The sequence below is a fragment of the Bemisia tabaci genome, chromosome 2 (assembly GCF_918797505.1).
Source record: "Bemisia tabaci chromosome 2, PGI_BMITA_v3".
Taxonomy (NCBI): domain Eukaryota; kingdom Metazoa; phylum Arthropoda; class Insecta; order Hemiptera; family Aleyrodidae; genus Bemisia; species Bemisia tabaci.
Genome location: NC_092794.1, coordinates 60,643,643 through 60,657,206, shown reverse-complemented (window position 1 = coordinate 60,657,206; position 13,564 = coordinate 60,643,643). Strand labels below are relative to the sequence as shown.

At 42.2% G+C, this 13,564-nt stretch overlaps 1 protein-coding gene across 6 annotated transcripts in view; it reads right to left on the bottom strand.

The window, feature by feature from the left end:
* Window positions 1-13,564, bottom strand: part of ckn (CRK like proto-oncogene, adaptor protein) — a 283,105-nt gene that overhangs the window by 45,324 nt on the left and 224,217 nt on the right. The window contains exon 1 of one of the 6 annotated variants that reach the window (XM_019059604.2): window positions 5,853-6,461. The exons of the other annotated variants lie outside the window; for them this stretch is intronic. Coding sequence (XP_018915149.2) covers window positions 5,853-6,378 — 526 coding nt within the window. The 5' untranslated portion in view covers window positions 6,379-6,461. Of the gene's footprint in view, window positions 1-5,852; window positions 6,462-13,564 lie in introns of those variants that run through there. 6 annotated transcript variants of the gene reach the window in all.

The following is a 13,564-nucleotide window of genomic DNA, read 5'->3' as shown; positions in this document are numbered from 1 at the left end:
GCCTTCCGCGGTGTTTTAAGAGGGGGGTCAAAATTTACCAGGCGGTAAATCTCATTTTCCTCAAACATGACGATTGACATCCTTCATCTACTATACGACTCCGTAATTTATTTTAAAATTTATTTTGAAAATAAATGAAAATAAAATTGGAAAAAAATAATTTTAAAAGCAAAACCATGGGAGTTCCATTAACCGAAAAATGAAATGAATGCGGGACATTGCTTTGTGAAGACTTACGTGCGATGATACAATTGAATCAACCAAAGGAGACTCTGAAACTGTACTCACCTGAAACATACGAAAGAAGAAAAAAGTCAGAAAAAATCGTGATAACGAAGTTAAAAAAGTTCGAAGTTCCGAGGTGCTGCGCATTGTTCCGTGCATACATCATACTTGTCTCCGAATATACACGGTGATCCAGGGTTAAACGGCCAAACTGCAGTCGAAACACCCTCAAACCCCCTCCTTAAATAGAGGTCTCGATTTTTTAGATCCTTTATGAATGCGCGGCATAAAAGTTCAGGAGAACTAATTTTCATGAGATTTGGTTCACAACTGTTGCCAAAGTTCAGGAAAAACGATTTACTTTCCGAAATTTTGAAGGGGGCCGTAGCTCCAACTGGGGGCACTTTTGAAAAAACTTTATACAACAAAAAAGTCTTACTTTGACCCATAGAACACACTCCTGCAGTCTGGCCGTTTAACCCTGGAGCACCTTGGATATTGACAGTTTATCAATAAAGAGCATGATGCAAAAACGGCTTTTTTCGCCCCCCCTGGAATTTCTTCAGACTTTGTCTATTGATTACTCATACTTGAGTGCTTCTTTTCCCAAATTTTCAGACCCCCAAAAAATTTTGGGGGGGAGCTAGGAGGGGTGGAAGTCAAAACCTGTGAACCTCGATATCTCTCGAACGAAGAAAGATATCGAGGTCCGGTTTGGACTAAAAATCATCTAAAATTGCATACTTTAAGATTCTAAAGGTCAAAATCCCGATATCACATTTATAAGTCAACATATGTGCTTTTTTCCAGTTTTTAGGTCTAGAAAATTACTTTTAAACGAAAAATTTTCAAAGATCTCAATTTTTTATCTGAACCAAAACCAGTTTTTCAAATTGTTCGTCTTTTTCCGCATCCAACGAGTGGTCCAATAAGCTGGGGAACCAAACGGTTCCGGAGTTATGATCGATTGAAGTTTCCGCTCAACGCGCGCCGACCGATTTTCGCGCGCAAAAAAGTCGGATTTGACCGTTATTAGATCAGATTGAATGTTCAAACTGAGCAAAATGCATTATTAGGGACTCTTGAGGGTCGCTGAGTTCAGAAATTACAGATACTTCCAAAAAATTCACGTTTTTAAAATTACAGCTCCGTACAAGACCACTGAGTGCCCGGTTGGCGCTCAGTGGGCCTCTAAAATAGCGCTACGGAGCTGTAATTTTAAAAACGTGAATTTTTTGGAAGTATCTGTAATTTCTGAACTCAGCGACCCTCAAGAGTCCCTAATAATGCATTTTGCTCAGTTTGAACATTCAATCTGATCCAATAACGGTCAAATCCGACTTTTTTGCGCGCGAAAATCGGTCGGTGCGCGTTGAGCGGAAACTTCAATCGATCATAACTCCGGAACCGTTTGGTTCCCCAGCTTATTGGACCACTCGTTGGATGCGGAAAAAGACGAACAATTTGAAAAACTGGTTTTGGTTCAGATAAAAAATTGAAATCTTTGAAAATTTTTCGTTTAAATGTAATTTTCTAGACCTAAAAACTGGAAAAAAGCACATATGTTGACTTATAAATGTGATATCGGGATTTTGACCTTTAGAATCTTAAAGTATGCAATTTTAGATGATTTTTAGTCCAAACTGGACCTCGATATCTTTCTTCGTTCGAGAGATATCGAGGTTCACAGGTTTTGACTTCCACCCCTCCTAGCACCCCCCCAAAATTTTTTGGGGGTCTGAAAATTTGGGAAAAGAAGCGCTCAAGTATGAGTAATCAATAGACAAAGTCTGAAGAAATTCCAGAGGGGGGCGAAAAAAGCCGTTTTTGCATCAAGCTCTTTTCGTTGAAAAGTAAGAACAAAAAATCAACGTTTTAACCACATCTCGAAAGTTTGATCGGAACGGAAAACATATATAGTAAACGAAGCCTCGTGCTGAATAGCGAGGACCTTAAGCATGACGCATTGAAATTTGATCAGTGCGTCACTGCTCCCGGAAGTTCCCAATAATCATTTATGACTTTTCACACTTAATGGATGACTTATTAGAGATTCCGATCCCGACAGAGATACGAACGAATGGAACGAGGAACTGACGCGGCAATTAGCGTATTCTCAGTACGTGCGGCCAATTATTTCATGTTTCTTTCATCCAACAACAAGCTGTTAGCTCAATTCGTAAGTCTTAAACAATTCAGATTTCTGGAGTTCGATTACATTTTTTACTTTCTTACGATTTTCTGCCGTCCCCATTCAATTGGCAAACGGAGGCAGATCCAGCAGTTTGGCAACACCGGATTCCCTCCATTTAAACCTATGTTAAATAATCGATTCTTGTCGGAGCACCTGGCCCTTCCAAGAATCGATACATTTCCATAGGTTTCAATGGAGAAAAACAAAGTTGCCAATTCGCTGGATCCGCCAATGTTGACAAAATGCTACACAAGTGGTGACCATTCGGTTTTAATTGCCTAATTCGTTGCCCTCCAGGCATGAAGGCGTAACTGCATTTCGCGATGAGCCCTGTCGTTCATTTGACTCAATGCTGTCCCGGGCTCATCTCAATGTGTAGTTACGCCCCTTTGTCAGCCAAGCGACGAATTCTAGTAGAAAATAAAAAAAATAATGAAAAAAAGGTCGAAAGCTATTTGACAGCACGTTCATTTTGAGCAAAAAATGAAAAAGAAAGGATCGCTTTGAACCAATTTAAATGAGTGATACCGCCATGAAAATATATGATTGAATAGTATCCGCTCCGTAACAAATGGACCGTTCAATCGTTCACTAGCATTTATTTGTGTTCCCTTTTGCTTCCTAAGCGAGACACAAAAAATTTCTCTCGACGAGAAGGCATGATTAAGTGCATACTGCACAGCCCGCATATGTTTGTTCGGACGTCATCATCCGTCAAGAAAACGCGCGTCACCGATTTATGTTCAAAGCCCGTTTAGGTTCCCACGCCTTTACAATTGTCAAATTGTAAATACACATTCATGGGGAGCAGCACGAAAAAAGGGACGAAAATGGAAATATTTACGAGAAACGGCAACACTGTTTTCTATGAATGAACACAGCTTCCGGAACTTCAGCCATAAACTGCTTCGGTTTTACGTCACGTGCGGTATCGTGGTTGACGATTTTCAGTGCACATCACATGATATATAAAAATGATACAGAGCAATCGATCATAGATCAATTTGAAATCGACGTCAAGTAAGTATCACGGGTAATTAAAAGTACGTATTTAGGATACTCTCATTTTTTGGCACTTCATTCCAATCATGGGAAAACAACGCAGTAACCTCAGATGATAGTTGATAAGGATACCTATGAACTCCCTAACATCTCATTGGTCTCCTTTATTTTCTGATTTACCCGTGACTTTTCTCCCAGCATTTTTTAAACTTTTTTTGAACCTGGAAACATCATGCGTCCACATTCTCAAAAATATTGAATTTTTCAGAGCATCGAAGAAAAGCAAGAACTAATTAGAGCGGGATGAGAAACTCTCACAAACAAAAAATCGTCAGTATCTATCGCTTTTGTCAGGAAAAAATTAAAAACCAAATGATGGATGAGACTTTTTGTGGTAAACTAATATGTTTGAGTACCTTTCTATACACTTCAGCAAAAAAAAAAATGTTTAAAAAATTCCAGGCATTGAGATCGGCTTGACACATTTTCGCCATTTTAATTTCACCCCAGCTTGGGTTTACTCGCCCGAACTTGGGTTGAAATGCATTCAAGTCAAGCGTTGCATTATAAACTTCACGCACAGTTCTGGTTAAACACATTCTTCGGGACAATATAAACGGACGTGCGCAAGCTAAAATTAATAATGTGTGAATGTATTCAACACTTGAGTATACTACATTTCAACAAAGTTCAAGGTGTTTGGGTATCAACAGATTCGGCGGGAATGAATTTCTTGACTTATCCAGATTTTTCCTAGCCAAAATCATCAAAATTCCCTGCCTTTTCGGACCAAATATGCACGTTTGGAACTGGGAAAGACTATTGTTGGCAATAATTTCACCGCAAACCATAGAGTCATGATAACTTGCTTTCAATAATGGGAGTGTTGACTGACCAAACAGTGCTGATGTTCTCTCAAACTTTAAGCTTTAAGATTTTCCTAAATCCACCTTTTTCATAAAATTCTCCGATTTTCCCCTGAATTCCCTGCCAATTTCCCGTTTCTCAGAAATGTAGACACCCTTAGTGACAAAATTTCAGCATTTTGCTCCGTGTACAGCATAATTTTTGCACGTTGCATACGACACCGGTTGCTTTCAAAAAAAGAGGAGGTAAGTGCAAACAAACAGACAGGATGGAGTGTGCCGGTTCGCGGACGATAAGACTGCCGCGCTTGAATGGAGGCTCATGATTGACTGATTTCTTTCGAGCGCCGTTGCGAAATAACGGAGGCAAAACTAAAAACAATTGCGATCATGTTTTAATGAGAAAAAGCCCAAGAACAAAGGACAATAAAAACTTGTCCTCTACGACTCGCTTGCTCAACGACGAACAATCGTCGGGCTTTTCAAAGTTTCAAGTGGGCAGGAGCAGGAGTTGCTGGGTGCACTTGAGAGCCACCCTGACGAACCGAGTTTCTTCCGACTGAAATCTGCCGTGCTGAGGAAAAACGCCGTATGAGCCTTCAGGCGTTGCCAAATTTTATCAGGCAAATCACTAATTTCCAGGAAAATTTTTGATTTTTTTTCCTGCGAATTTCTCAGATAATTTTGTTTATAACTTGATGTAAAAAGTCTGAAAATTCCAAGGCGAAATATTTACAATTTCCTCAAAAATAAACATTTTATCGAAGGAGATTTGGCAACTCTTAAATGATCATGCGGCGTTCTTCCTTGGCACGGCAGAAATGCACCAGCAAAAACAGAGCGAGAAAAGAGAACCGGGGAGATCGCCGCTCGCTTTGCGGGTGCCTTCTCCGACACCTTTGTTTAAAAACCGGTGCGGAGATGTCATGCACCGAAAAGAAAAGTTACGGTCTGGATAGACGTACCGTCCGTTCCGGGCTCAGAGGCCGAAACTTCAGAGTGTTGGAGCCGTAGCTTCGATTGCTCCGGGTGCCACGCCCGGAACTTCCGGATTCTGACACATACATAAGAGTCGCTTTCATAGCGCTCTTTGGCGCTCTGCGACGCCTAACCGCCGCAAAACTCGGTCCTCCCACAACCCGTTAGGGCGTTGGCAATCCCTCAGTTCATTTAAAACCCTCTGCAGGGAGTCTACTAAAACAGGCTGATAAAAAATACGTACCTTTACAGTACTTTTTCAGTACCTTATCAAGATTAGTACCTCCTCCAACAGAAAAATTCCGTACTTTTTCAATACCTCTATTTGACGAAATTCGAAAAATTTCAAAAATTTGAAATTGCAACAAAAATTACAAAAAATTAAAAAAAAACGGACCTTTTCCCGGAATTTCCGCACCTTTTCAGTACTTCCGGACCGCCTTTAAAGTATCAGTACTATTTCAGGACTTTCCGGAAATTCCGGACTTGTAGACACCCTTCCTCTGTCACCACCCTTTTTCCGGGCGTCCCCTGCTTGGAGGCCTCGATGATGAGAAGAGAAAGAGAGAGAGAGAAAAAATACTCACGATTCAGAAGATTTTTCCAGCTTCCGTTGAGGGCTTTGAGCGCCTTGGTGAGGTTACTCTGATCCCCGTAGAACTCCCCGGGGCAGTCGAGGTCCTTGCAGAAGTTCTTGTTCAAGTTCCCGTCCGAGTGGGAGCGGGTCAGCAGGGACGCCCGTCGCGTGAAGCGCCCGCTCCCGAAAGCCCGGCTCAGGGACCCGCCGCTGGACCCCTGCTCGAAGCCGGTCGTCGATTTGTTGCGACTCTTCTTCTCCTTCTTCTTCCGCGTCGTCGTCGGCGTCGGCTCCGAGGCCGCGGCGATGATGACGATCTCCGACTCCTCGAGGGGGTCGCGGAAGGAGTGGTAGGTGGACGACATGCGCCCGAACGTGTCCTTGTTCCGATCCCGGTCTCCGAAGAGGGCCGCCTTGTTGAAGTTGATCTTGGGCGGCTCCGCGATGATCGGGTTCACCAGCGCCACCGTCCGCGGCGGCTTCTTCGACGGCAGCGGTGGCGGCCGGTAGCACACCGGGTTCAGCGTCGGACCCATCCTGGCTATTCCGGGTTCGCTCCGGTCATCAGATGAAACACTGACCGTTGGTCAATCTTCTGCTACACTTCGACCGGGCAGCAGTTCAGATCAAGTTCGCGTTCATGGAGTCACCGACTGTAACCACCGGTCAATTTACTTCTTGTAGAAGTCTTCCGCTTGCTATGTGATTTGGGAAATCTGCAAATCTGATACGATGCACCGCCGAAATGTTGCAGTTTCAATTTATGTCCGCGGTCAATGAGTGACCATTGGTTAATTTTCTGCAGGATTTCCAAATTGCAGAAGTCTTCCGCCTGCAACGCTCCAACTTGGCGGCTTTGCAAAAGAGGACGATGCACTACCGAAAAATTGTAATTTCAAATCGTAGTTTTTCAGGCATTACCGGGACAGTTCACAGGGCGAACACTTGAGTGTTTTATGCGTTCATGAAAATCATCTTTCCACTCTGTAGGATTGTTCACTTTATTACACTTTTTATTACTTCACACGTTATCATCCGAAGGAACTTGGAACGGTTTGTTTCTTGTAACTAACGACGGCAAAAACTTAGATGGAGCAGTCCTGCATTGGTTGCATCTGGTGAGCTTGAATGATGTCCTTTTTGTGAGACGCTGAGGATATTTTCCAGAATTATTTCTCGAGCCTACACACCAAGTAACAGAAGATGAGTTTTCGACTGTGATACACAAGAGTGAGCACTTGTGTCTTTACAATTTCCCCGGAGGGTCTACGATTTAAGACCTTTAAGAAAAATATTTTTATGAATTTTGATTTTTTTCCTAGCTGGGTTTTGTATTTAATTCCATCTTCAGTAAGAACCGCAGACAATATGTTAAAGGGACCTTTAACTGCTATTCTCCCCATAGCGCAAATTTTACTTCCGGGAGTTAACGCTTAACTACGCTTTTTGATGACTGATGAGCAAAGAGTTGAGCACTTGGTTCAACAATCGTAATTTGATGCACAAAAACTCACCTAAAAACGTGCTAATCCCGACATTCATCCGTCATCATTAGGCGAATTTTATACTCAACAAGTTGCTGATCGATCACCATTGACGAAAAGGAGCATTGACTTCCGAACTTAATATTTGCCTCACTCGATTGCTTTGCTTTGAGTGCTAGAGTGGAATCTCAGAAATGTATTGTCTCTGGTGAAAATGTTTTCAATTTTTCACGAATTTCCCTGAGGAATCTCGGGTTTCCTTCCAAGGCTAGGATTTAGAGGTCACTGAGAACCTTCCGGGGAAATAACTTAGGCCCTAGTTGGCTATCCAAATTGCTTCTCTGAGGTCCGAATTCGGATTTACAAAACGATGAGTTTTGCAAATTTAACTTAATTTGATACGCCCTAAGAGATCCTAACCACACACTGATGAAAAAAAAGCTCGTTCTATTACCGAGAAGACGAAGGCCAAAAATCAGGAGAGCTCGGTCATCACCGCTCAATCATTCCAATTTTCCTTCCTCGACTCGTGGTCAAAACAAAAACACGCTTCCTAAAAAGGAGAGGACGAACCCGCTTACCGGTTTTTTAAGTCACCTATCGGGTCAAAAATCTCTCAGTTCCCATGGCGACGCCCGGAACAGGTTTTCCGGAGGTTCATGGCGAACATAAATGATACGGATTGGAAAGAATCAAAATAAGAACAAATATACTTCCATCGGCTGGCCATTTCAAATCGAAAAATTTTTGTATGAATGATTCATCAGTTGATGAAAAACTTGGCTTAACTCATAGACGCGGAGTCGCATTTACTTGGACCACCTTAAGAAGAAAGGAACCAAGCCACATTAGCTAGTGCCAAATTCAATTAAGCAATTCAATTTTTTACATGAAACCGGTTGGGCGGATTTTTGTGCAAATTTCAATGAATTTTCTGCGAAGTACGAAGCAAATTCCTCAAAATTTTCAGAGGAATTCGCACATCCGTTCTCTTTGAAAAAAGTGAAAAGCTCAGTTAAATTTGGCAATAGCTGATGTGGCTTGGTTCCTCTCTACTAAACGCGGTCCACTTAGTAAATTATCCGATTGAGCTACTACGATTTATGAAATAGTAATGATTTAAAAAAAAACCCTCTTAAAATAAAGAAAAAACCCGATAAAATTACTTTCAGTTTGAAGGTGAGTTTTAGGAGAACATAATACTTTTAAGGGGTTTTCTCCGAGGAATGGGATCTTGACGAATCACCATGGAAAGAAAGTTAAATAATTGAACTTTCACTTAGCCCTTCCTGGAGATTGTGAGTTAAAGTCCGCTGGGAAGACTCGAAGGCATGTTTATTCCAAAGTTCACGGGGAGACGATGAGTGCAAGACCTGGTCACCGAAGACAAATGGTCCGGGACCGATTTTCAATTAGACAACTGGTTGTTAACAAAGCAAGCGATTACCATATTAAAATCATTAATGAAATTAGGTCTATTAGTTATCGCGCAACCGAAGATCTTCCGGGCTCGGAGGTTTAAGGATTCTGGGTGGGTCGCTTCACTTGATTGATAGATCGAAAAACCCACCACGAATCCCACTTACTGTCTGAACTCCATGTGAGTTCTGATACGCTCAAAGCTCGTTGAAAAAAGGGAACATTACTCTTTTTTTTCAAGCTTTCGGCACAGATGACGCAATAGCGATGATGTACCTTAGAGCATATTATACACGGAGAAAAAAACTTCGTGCGTGGGACCCGCAGTTGAGGTCATAAGGATCTCTGAAGTTTTCGGATCACGTATCTAAAAACTTGAGGTCCAGCTGCCGAAGTTCGGGTCAGACATCTGAAGTACTCTGGTACATACCGAAGTGCCTGGAAGTCTGATCCGAGCTTCGGCAGCTCGATCTTAAGTTTTCGGATGCGTGATCAGAAAACTTCAGAGATCCATACGACCTCAACTTCGGGTCCCATGCACAAAGTTTTTTTCTCCGTGTACAGAGCGTCTACTCGTTCCAGTGGCGCAGTCAACATTATTCGTGAGAGAGTGGAGAGTGTCTACGGTCTAACATTTTTTATGGAGTTCATGAGTGAAAAATTCATTAAAAATGACGAATTTTCGGGAATGCACACGGAAAAACAACTTATCACTGAGCCCTTACACTTGAGGTGGAATAGCGACTATAGAGCTGGACCTGCAAGCTGTAGGACCGGACCCTAAAACTGTAGAGCTGGACTCGAAAGCTAAAGGGGCCAGCACTACTGCCTGTAGTTGGCGCTATTTTACCTACCTGAAGAGTTAGGGCTCAACACTAAGATGTTTTTGCCGTGTATGGGGGAGTTTCGCTCACATCCTGGAAAATTCCTCTTGATTTGCAAGAGTTCTTACAGTCCATGCTATTTCGTTGTATTTTCTACACTTTTTCCCTAAATTACGCGCCTTTAAATTCTAAAGAAGGGAAGATTCCCACCAAATGATTTCCGTGGGGAATGAACTTAAAACACGAGGAATCAAATACCGCAATTTAACGGGCAAGTTATGTCACATAGAAAAACTGCATACTTCTGTGACTTTACTTTAAAGTTTACCACGAAAATCTCGTTTCTTTGCTCCTTTAAGCGAGAAATCAGTACGTGTTCTGTACTTCCGGACCGACCATACAATATCCATGATTTTCAAATGCACCCGTTTTTATATACCGTGCGGTGAACACCCCGTTATAGGAAGAGTAGTTAAAATAAAAATAACTGAGTTAACAGAGCTGCCAAGCCTCCTGCGTCTGATCCAATTTCGTGACAAAAATTCCAACGAATTCCTTTCAAAGCAATCGTTCGACCGAGAGTCGATCATAAATATTGGAAACTCATTAGCGAGACGGACAGAAAGCTAATTCGATAATCAACTGACTCTCTTCAGATACATCAGATCCGAAAGAATTCTCACCGATGCCACCAGATCGGTTGGTAGGATGGAAAATTCGGTAAGAGTGGCAAATTCGTCGCTTCTCTGGCGTAAGGGCGCATCTCAATTTCAACGTGAGCTCTGTTTTACATTTAAATCCACGCTTTTGGGGGCTCATGCGGAAATTGAGATACGCCCTTACGTCAGAGGAGCGACGAATTCTCGGGCAAAACACACGGCAACGTCAGAATTAAACGAGTCTCATAACTCAGCCGCTGGCTAGCAGCTTGGAAACTTCTGCCGATTGGAATAATTTACAATTCAGATTCTTTTGTCCCTTTGATAATCTACACGGAGAGAAATATTGATGCAATCTTCGAAAAGCGAGCGAAAGATAAAGAATGTGGAAAAACTTTGGCTTTCCTCGTTATTGCTTTTTTTTTAATATTATAAAGATATCATTTCTTTCTTAATTCTAACTTCATCCAGTTTTTGCCCCGCACTTTCCGCAGAGGAGGAGAAAAAAAACAAAAGGAACCAGTGATTCTGAGATAGCGGATAGCAGACACATTTCTGATTTAGCGGTCAATTAACTCACTAAACCTAAACCTTGCGATAAGCAGCCAAACGATAAATCACGGACTTGATTTTCAGTCTAAGAACATTATATTGAGAGATACACAAATGTCGGATATAAGTGGACATCCTAACGGGACACAAACCAGTTTTGATCTTGTAAACGTAAGCCAACAGAATCTGAGAAGATAAACACGGAACAACGAGGAATTAGCGAAGTGAAACATCAACCAGGTCAGAATGGGGAAATAAAAAACACAGGAATTTAACGAAAAACATTCCCAATAAAGTTCAGGGAGGGACCGAGTCGCGAATTATTATGGCTCTTCAAAGTTTCATTCGATGTGGGAGAATTTCAGAATAACTCGTAACGAACGAATAAAACTACTTTGATCAAGGTTGATAAAGACGTTTTGAAGTAATCGCATTCGACCAATTGAGACCTCCCATACGCGAGTTACAGTACTACAACAAACTTTCCAAAAGAATGGAGGGTAAACTTGGTTTAAAAAAAAATCGATCGTTCTAAACAATCTATTTAACGTAAAATATTTCATTAATACTTTACAAGCTTTGCTAATAACTATAGTACAAAACTAGAAAATTGTAAAATTCAAGCAATTTTCAAGCCGGGCGAACCATGTTCAGTGCGGAAACAGATTATAGTTTTCTTCGTCAAGGATCATTTATCCGAAAAATTCATACAACATAAAATGCTCGACATTTCGAAATATCACGATCGAACAATCCCAAAATTGAAACTCAAGCGCTTTTCTACCGTTTTCTAGGCAGCTGAGCGAGGAAGAAATGAAGGAAAATCGCGGAATTTTCAAGGCCGCAAGAACTTTCCGCTAGACGACGAGGGAGATTAAAGTGCTCCTGATGGCCGTAATTATGGCCTGCGCACATACTATTATAGTGCGATCAGCTTATCAAAGCTCCCGAGCAAACGGACGCGGTGGTGTGGGGAGGAGAGGGGGAGGGAGGGGGCCAAAGGTGCCTCCGGAGGGGATGTACGGGAGTAGCAATATTTCCAACCACTGTTGTCAAGTGCACAAGTTTCCGTCTGTATACTGCCGTGCTAGGGAAGAACGCCGTATGAGCCTCCAGACATTGCCATGTTTCCTTCGATAAAAAACGACTATACCCAAAAAATTGTGAATATTTCTTCCCACTCGGTGAAAAAAACCTCGTGCGTGGGACCCGAAGTTTAGGTCATATGGATCTCTGAAGTTTTCGGATTGAGCATCTGAACACTTTAGGTCTAGCTGTCGAGGTTCGGATCACACATCTGAAACTTCAGTTCTTACATCTGAAGTGCTTCAGATGTGAGAACCAAAGTTTTTCGGATGTGAAAACTGAAGTACTTCAGATGTTAGAACTGAAGTTTCAGATGTGTGATTCAAACCTCAGCAGCTGGACCTAAATTGTCAGATGCTCAATCCAAAAACTTCAGAGATCCATATGACTTAAACTTCGGGTCCCACGGTCCCACACACGAATTTTTTTTCTCCGTGTATATGTCCTGAAAAAACATGTCTCATCAAGGGAAATCTGGCAACTCTAGAATGTTCAAACAGCGTTCTCCCTTACCACGGCAGTGTAGATGGCGGTTTTTAGTCGCTAAAATTTTCAAAACAATGGTGCAAATTTAACCGGCGGAAAATATGACTGCGATACGGTGGTAGAGCAGATTATGTTTTTTCAAGACGAATGCTTCACCCCTACGTATCGAGCAGATTTGACGAGAGGTGATCAGTGGCGTAGCGTGAATAATCGATTATCGATATTTCCCCATTTGGATCCGTGGTGACGGATCGATTATTAAGGTGTTCACTGCGAGCACCCTGTTAATCGATCCTTTTCCATAGGTTTAAATGTCAGATCAATCGATATATCGCAAAGCACGCCCCGCCACTGGAGGTGATAGACCCGGCCCCATCTGCTCTGGAAAATCCGCGACGCATTCGACAACCCCGCGATGAACCCTGGATCAACGGCCATGACCTTGGATGGCCCCGGATAATTTTAGCCAAGGGCCGTCGTCGTTTTATGCCAAGCAGGGAAATGCGACCGTCGAACCGCCAACAGGACGACGACGAAGATGGATCATCAACCGGTGGCGGTTCTTGAAAGATGGCATCACTGTTTTCCTCCATTTAAAAATATGTAAAACAATCGATGTTTGGCGCGGCAGCTTGTCTCGCCTGAAATCGATATTTTTAGTGGATTTAAATGTAAGAACGGCGAAATTGCCATCGTCATCAACTTACATTAATAATTGCCGGGAAGCATTCTCTCCTAGACGTGGAGAATTCAAACGCAGAAACACTTGCACGGTCTTGGGATTTGCGACTTAGCTGAAGTCACATGAGCTTTGGCATGAAAGCAATTGGACTGCATTTTGCAATTTGGAACTATAAAGTCTGGCTCTTCTGGAAAAACACTTATGTGCATAGGGAAACTAATGGCACATATGTTGTTTTTAAACCGGGCTAGAATTTATAGTTCCAAATTGCAAAATGTAGTCCAATTGTTCTCGTTAATTTGATAAAAAGAAAGGGAGGCAAATTGACTGCGACTATGTTACTAGAGGCCTTACATGAAAGATCTCAAAACAAAGTCATTTCACACTGAATAAAAAACATTAATGGGCTTTACAGACATACACCGTCCGTTCCGGGCTCAGAAGCCGAAAGTTACGGGTGCTAGAGTCATGGCTTCGACTGCTCCGGGTGCTATGCCCGGAATGCGGACTGTACATCTATGTAGCCCGTA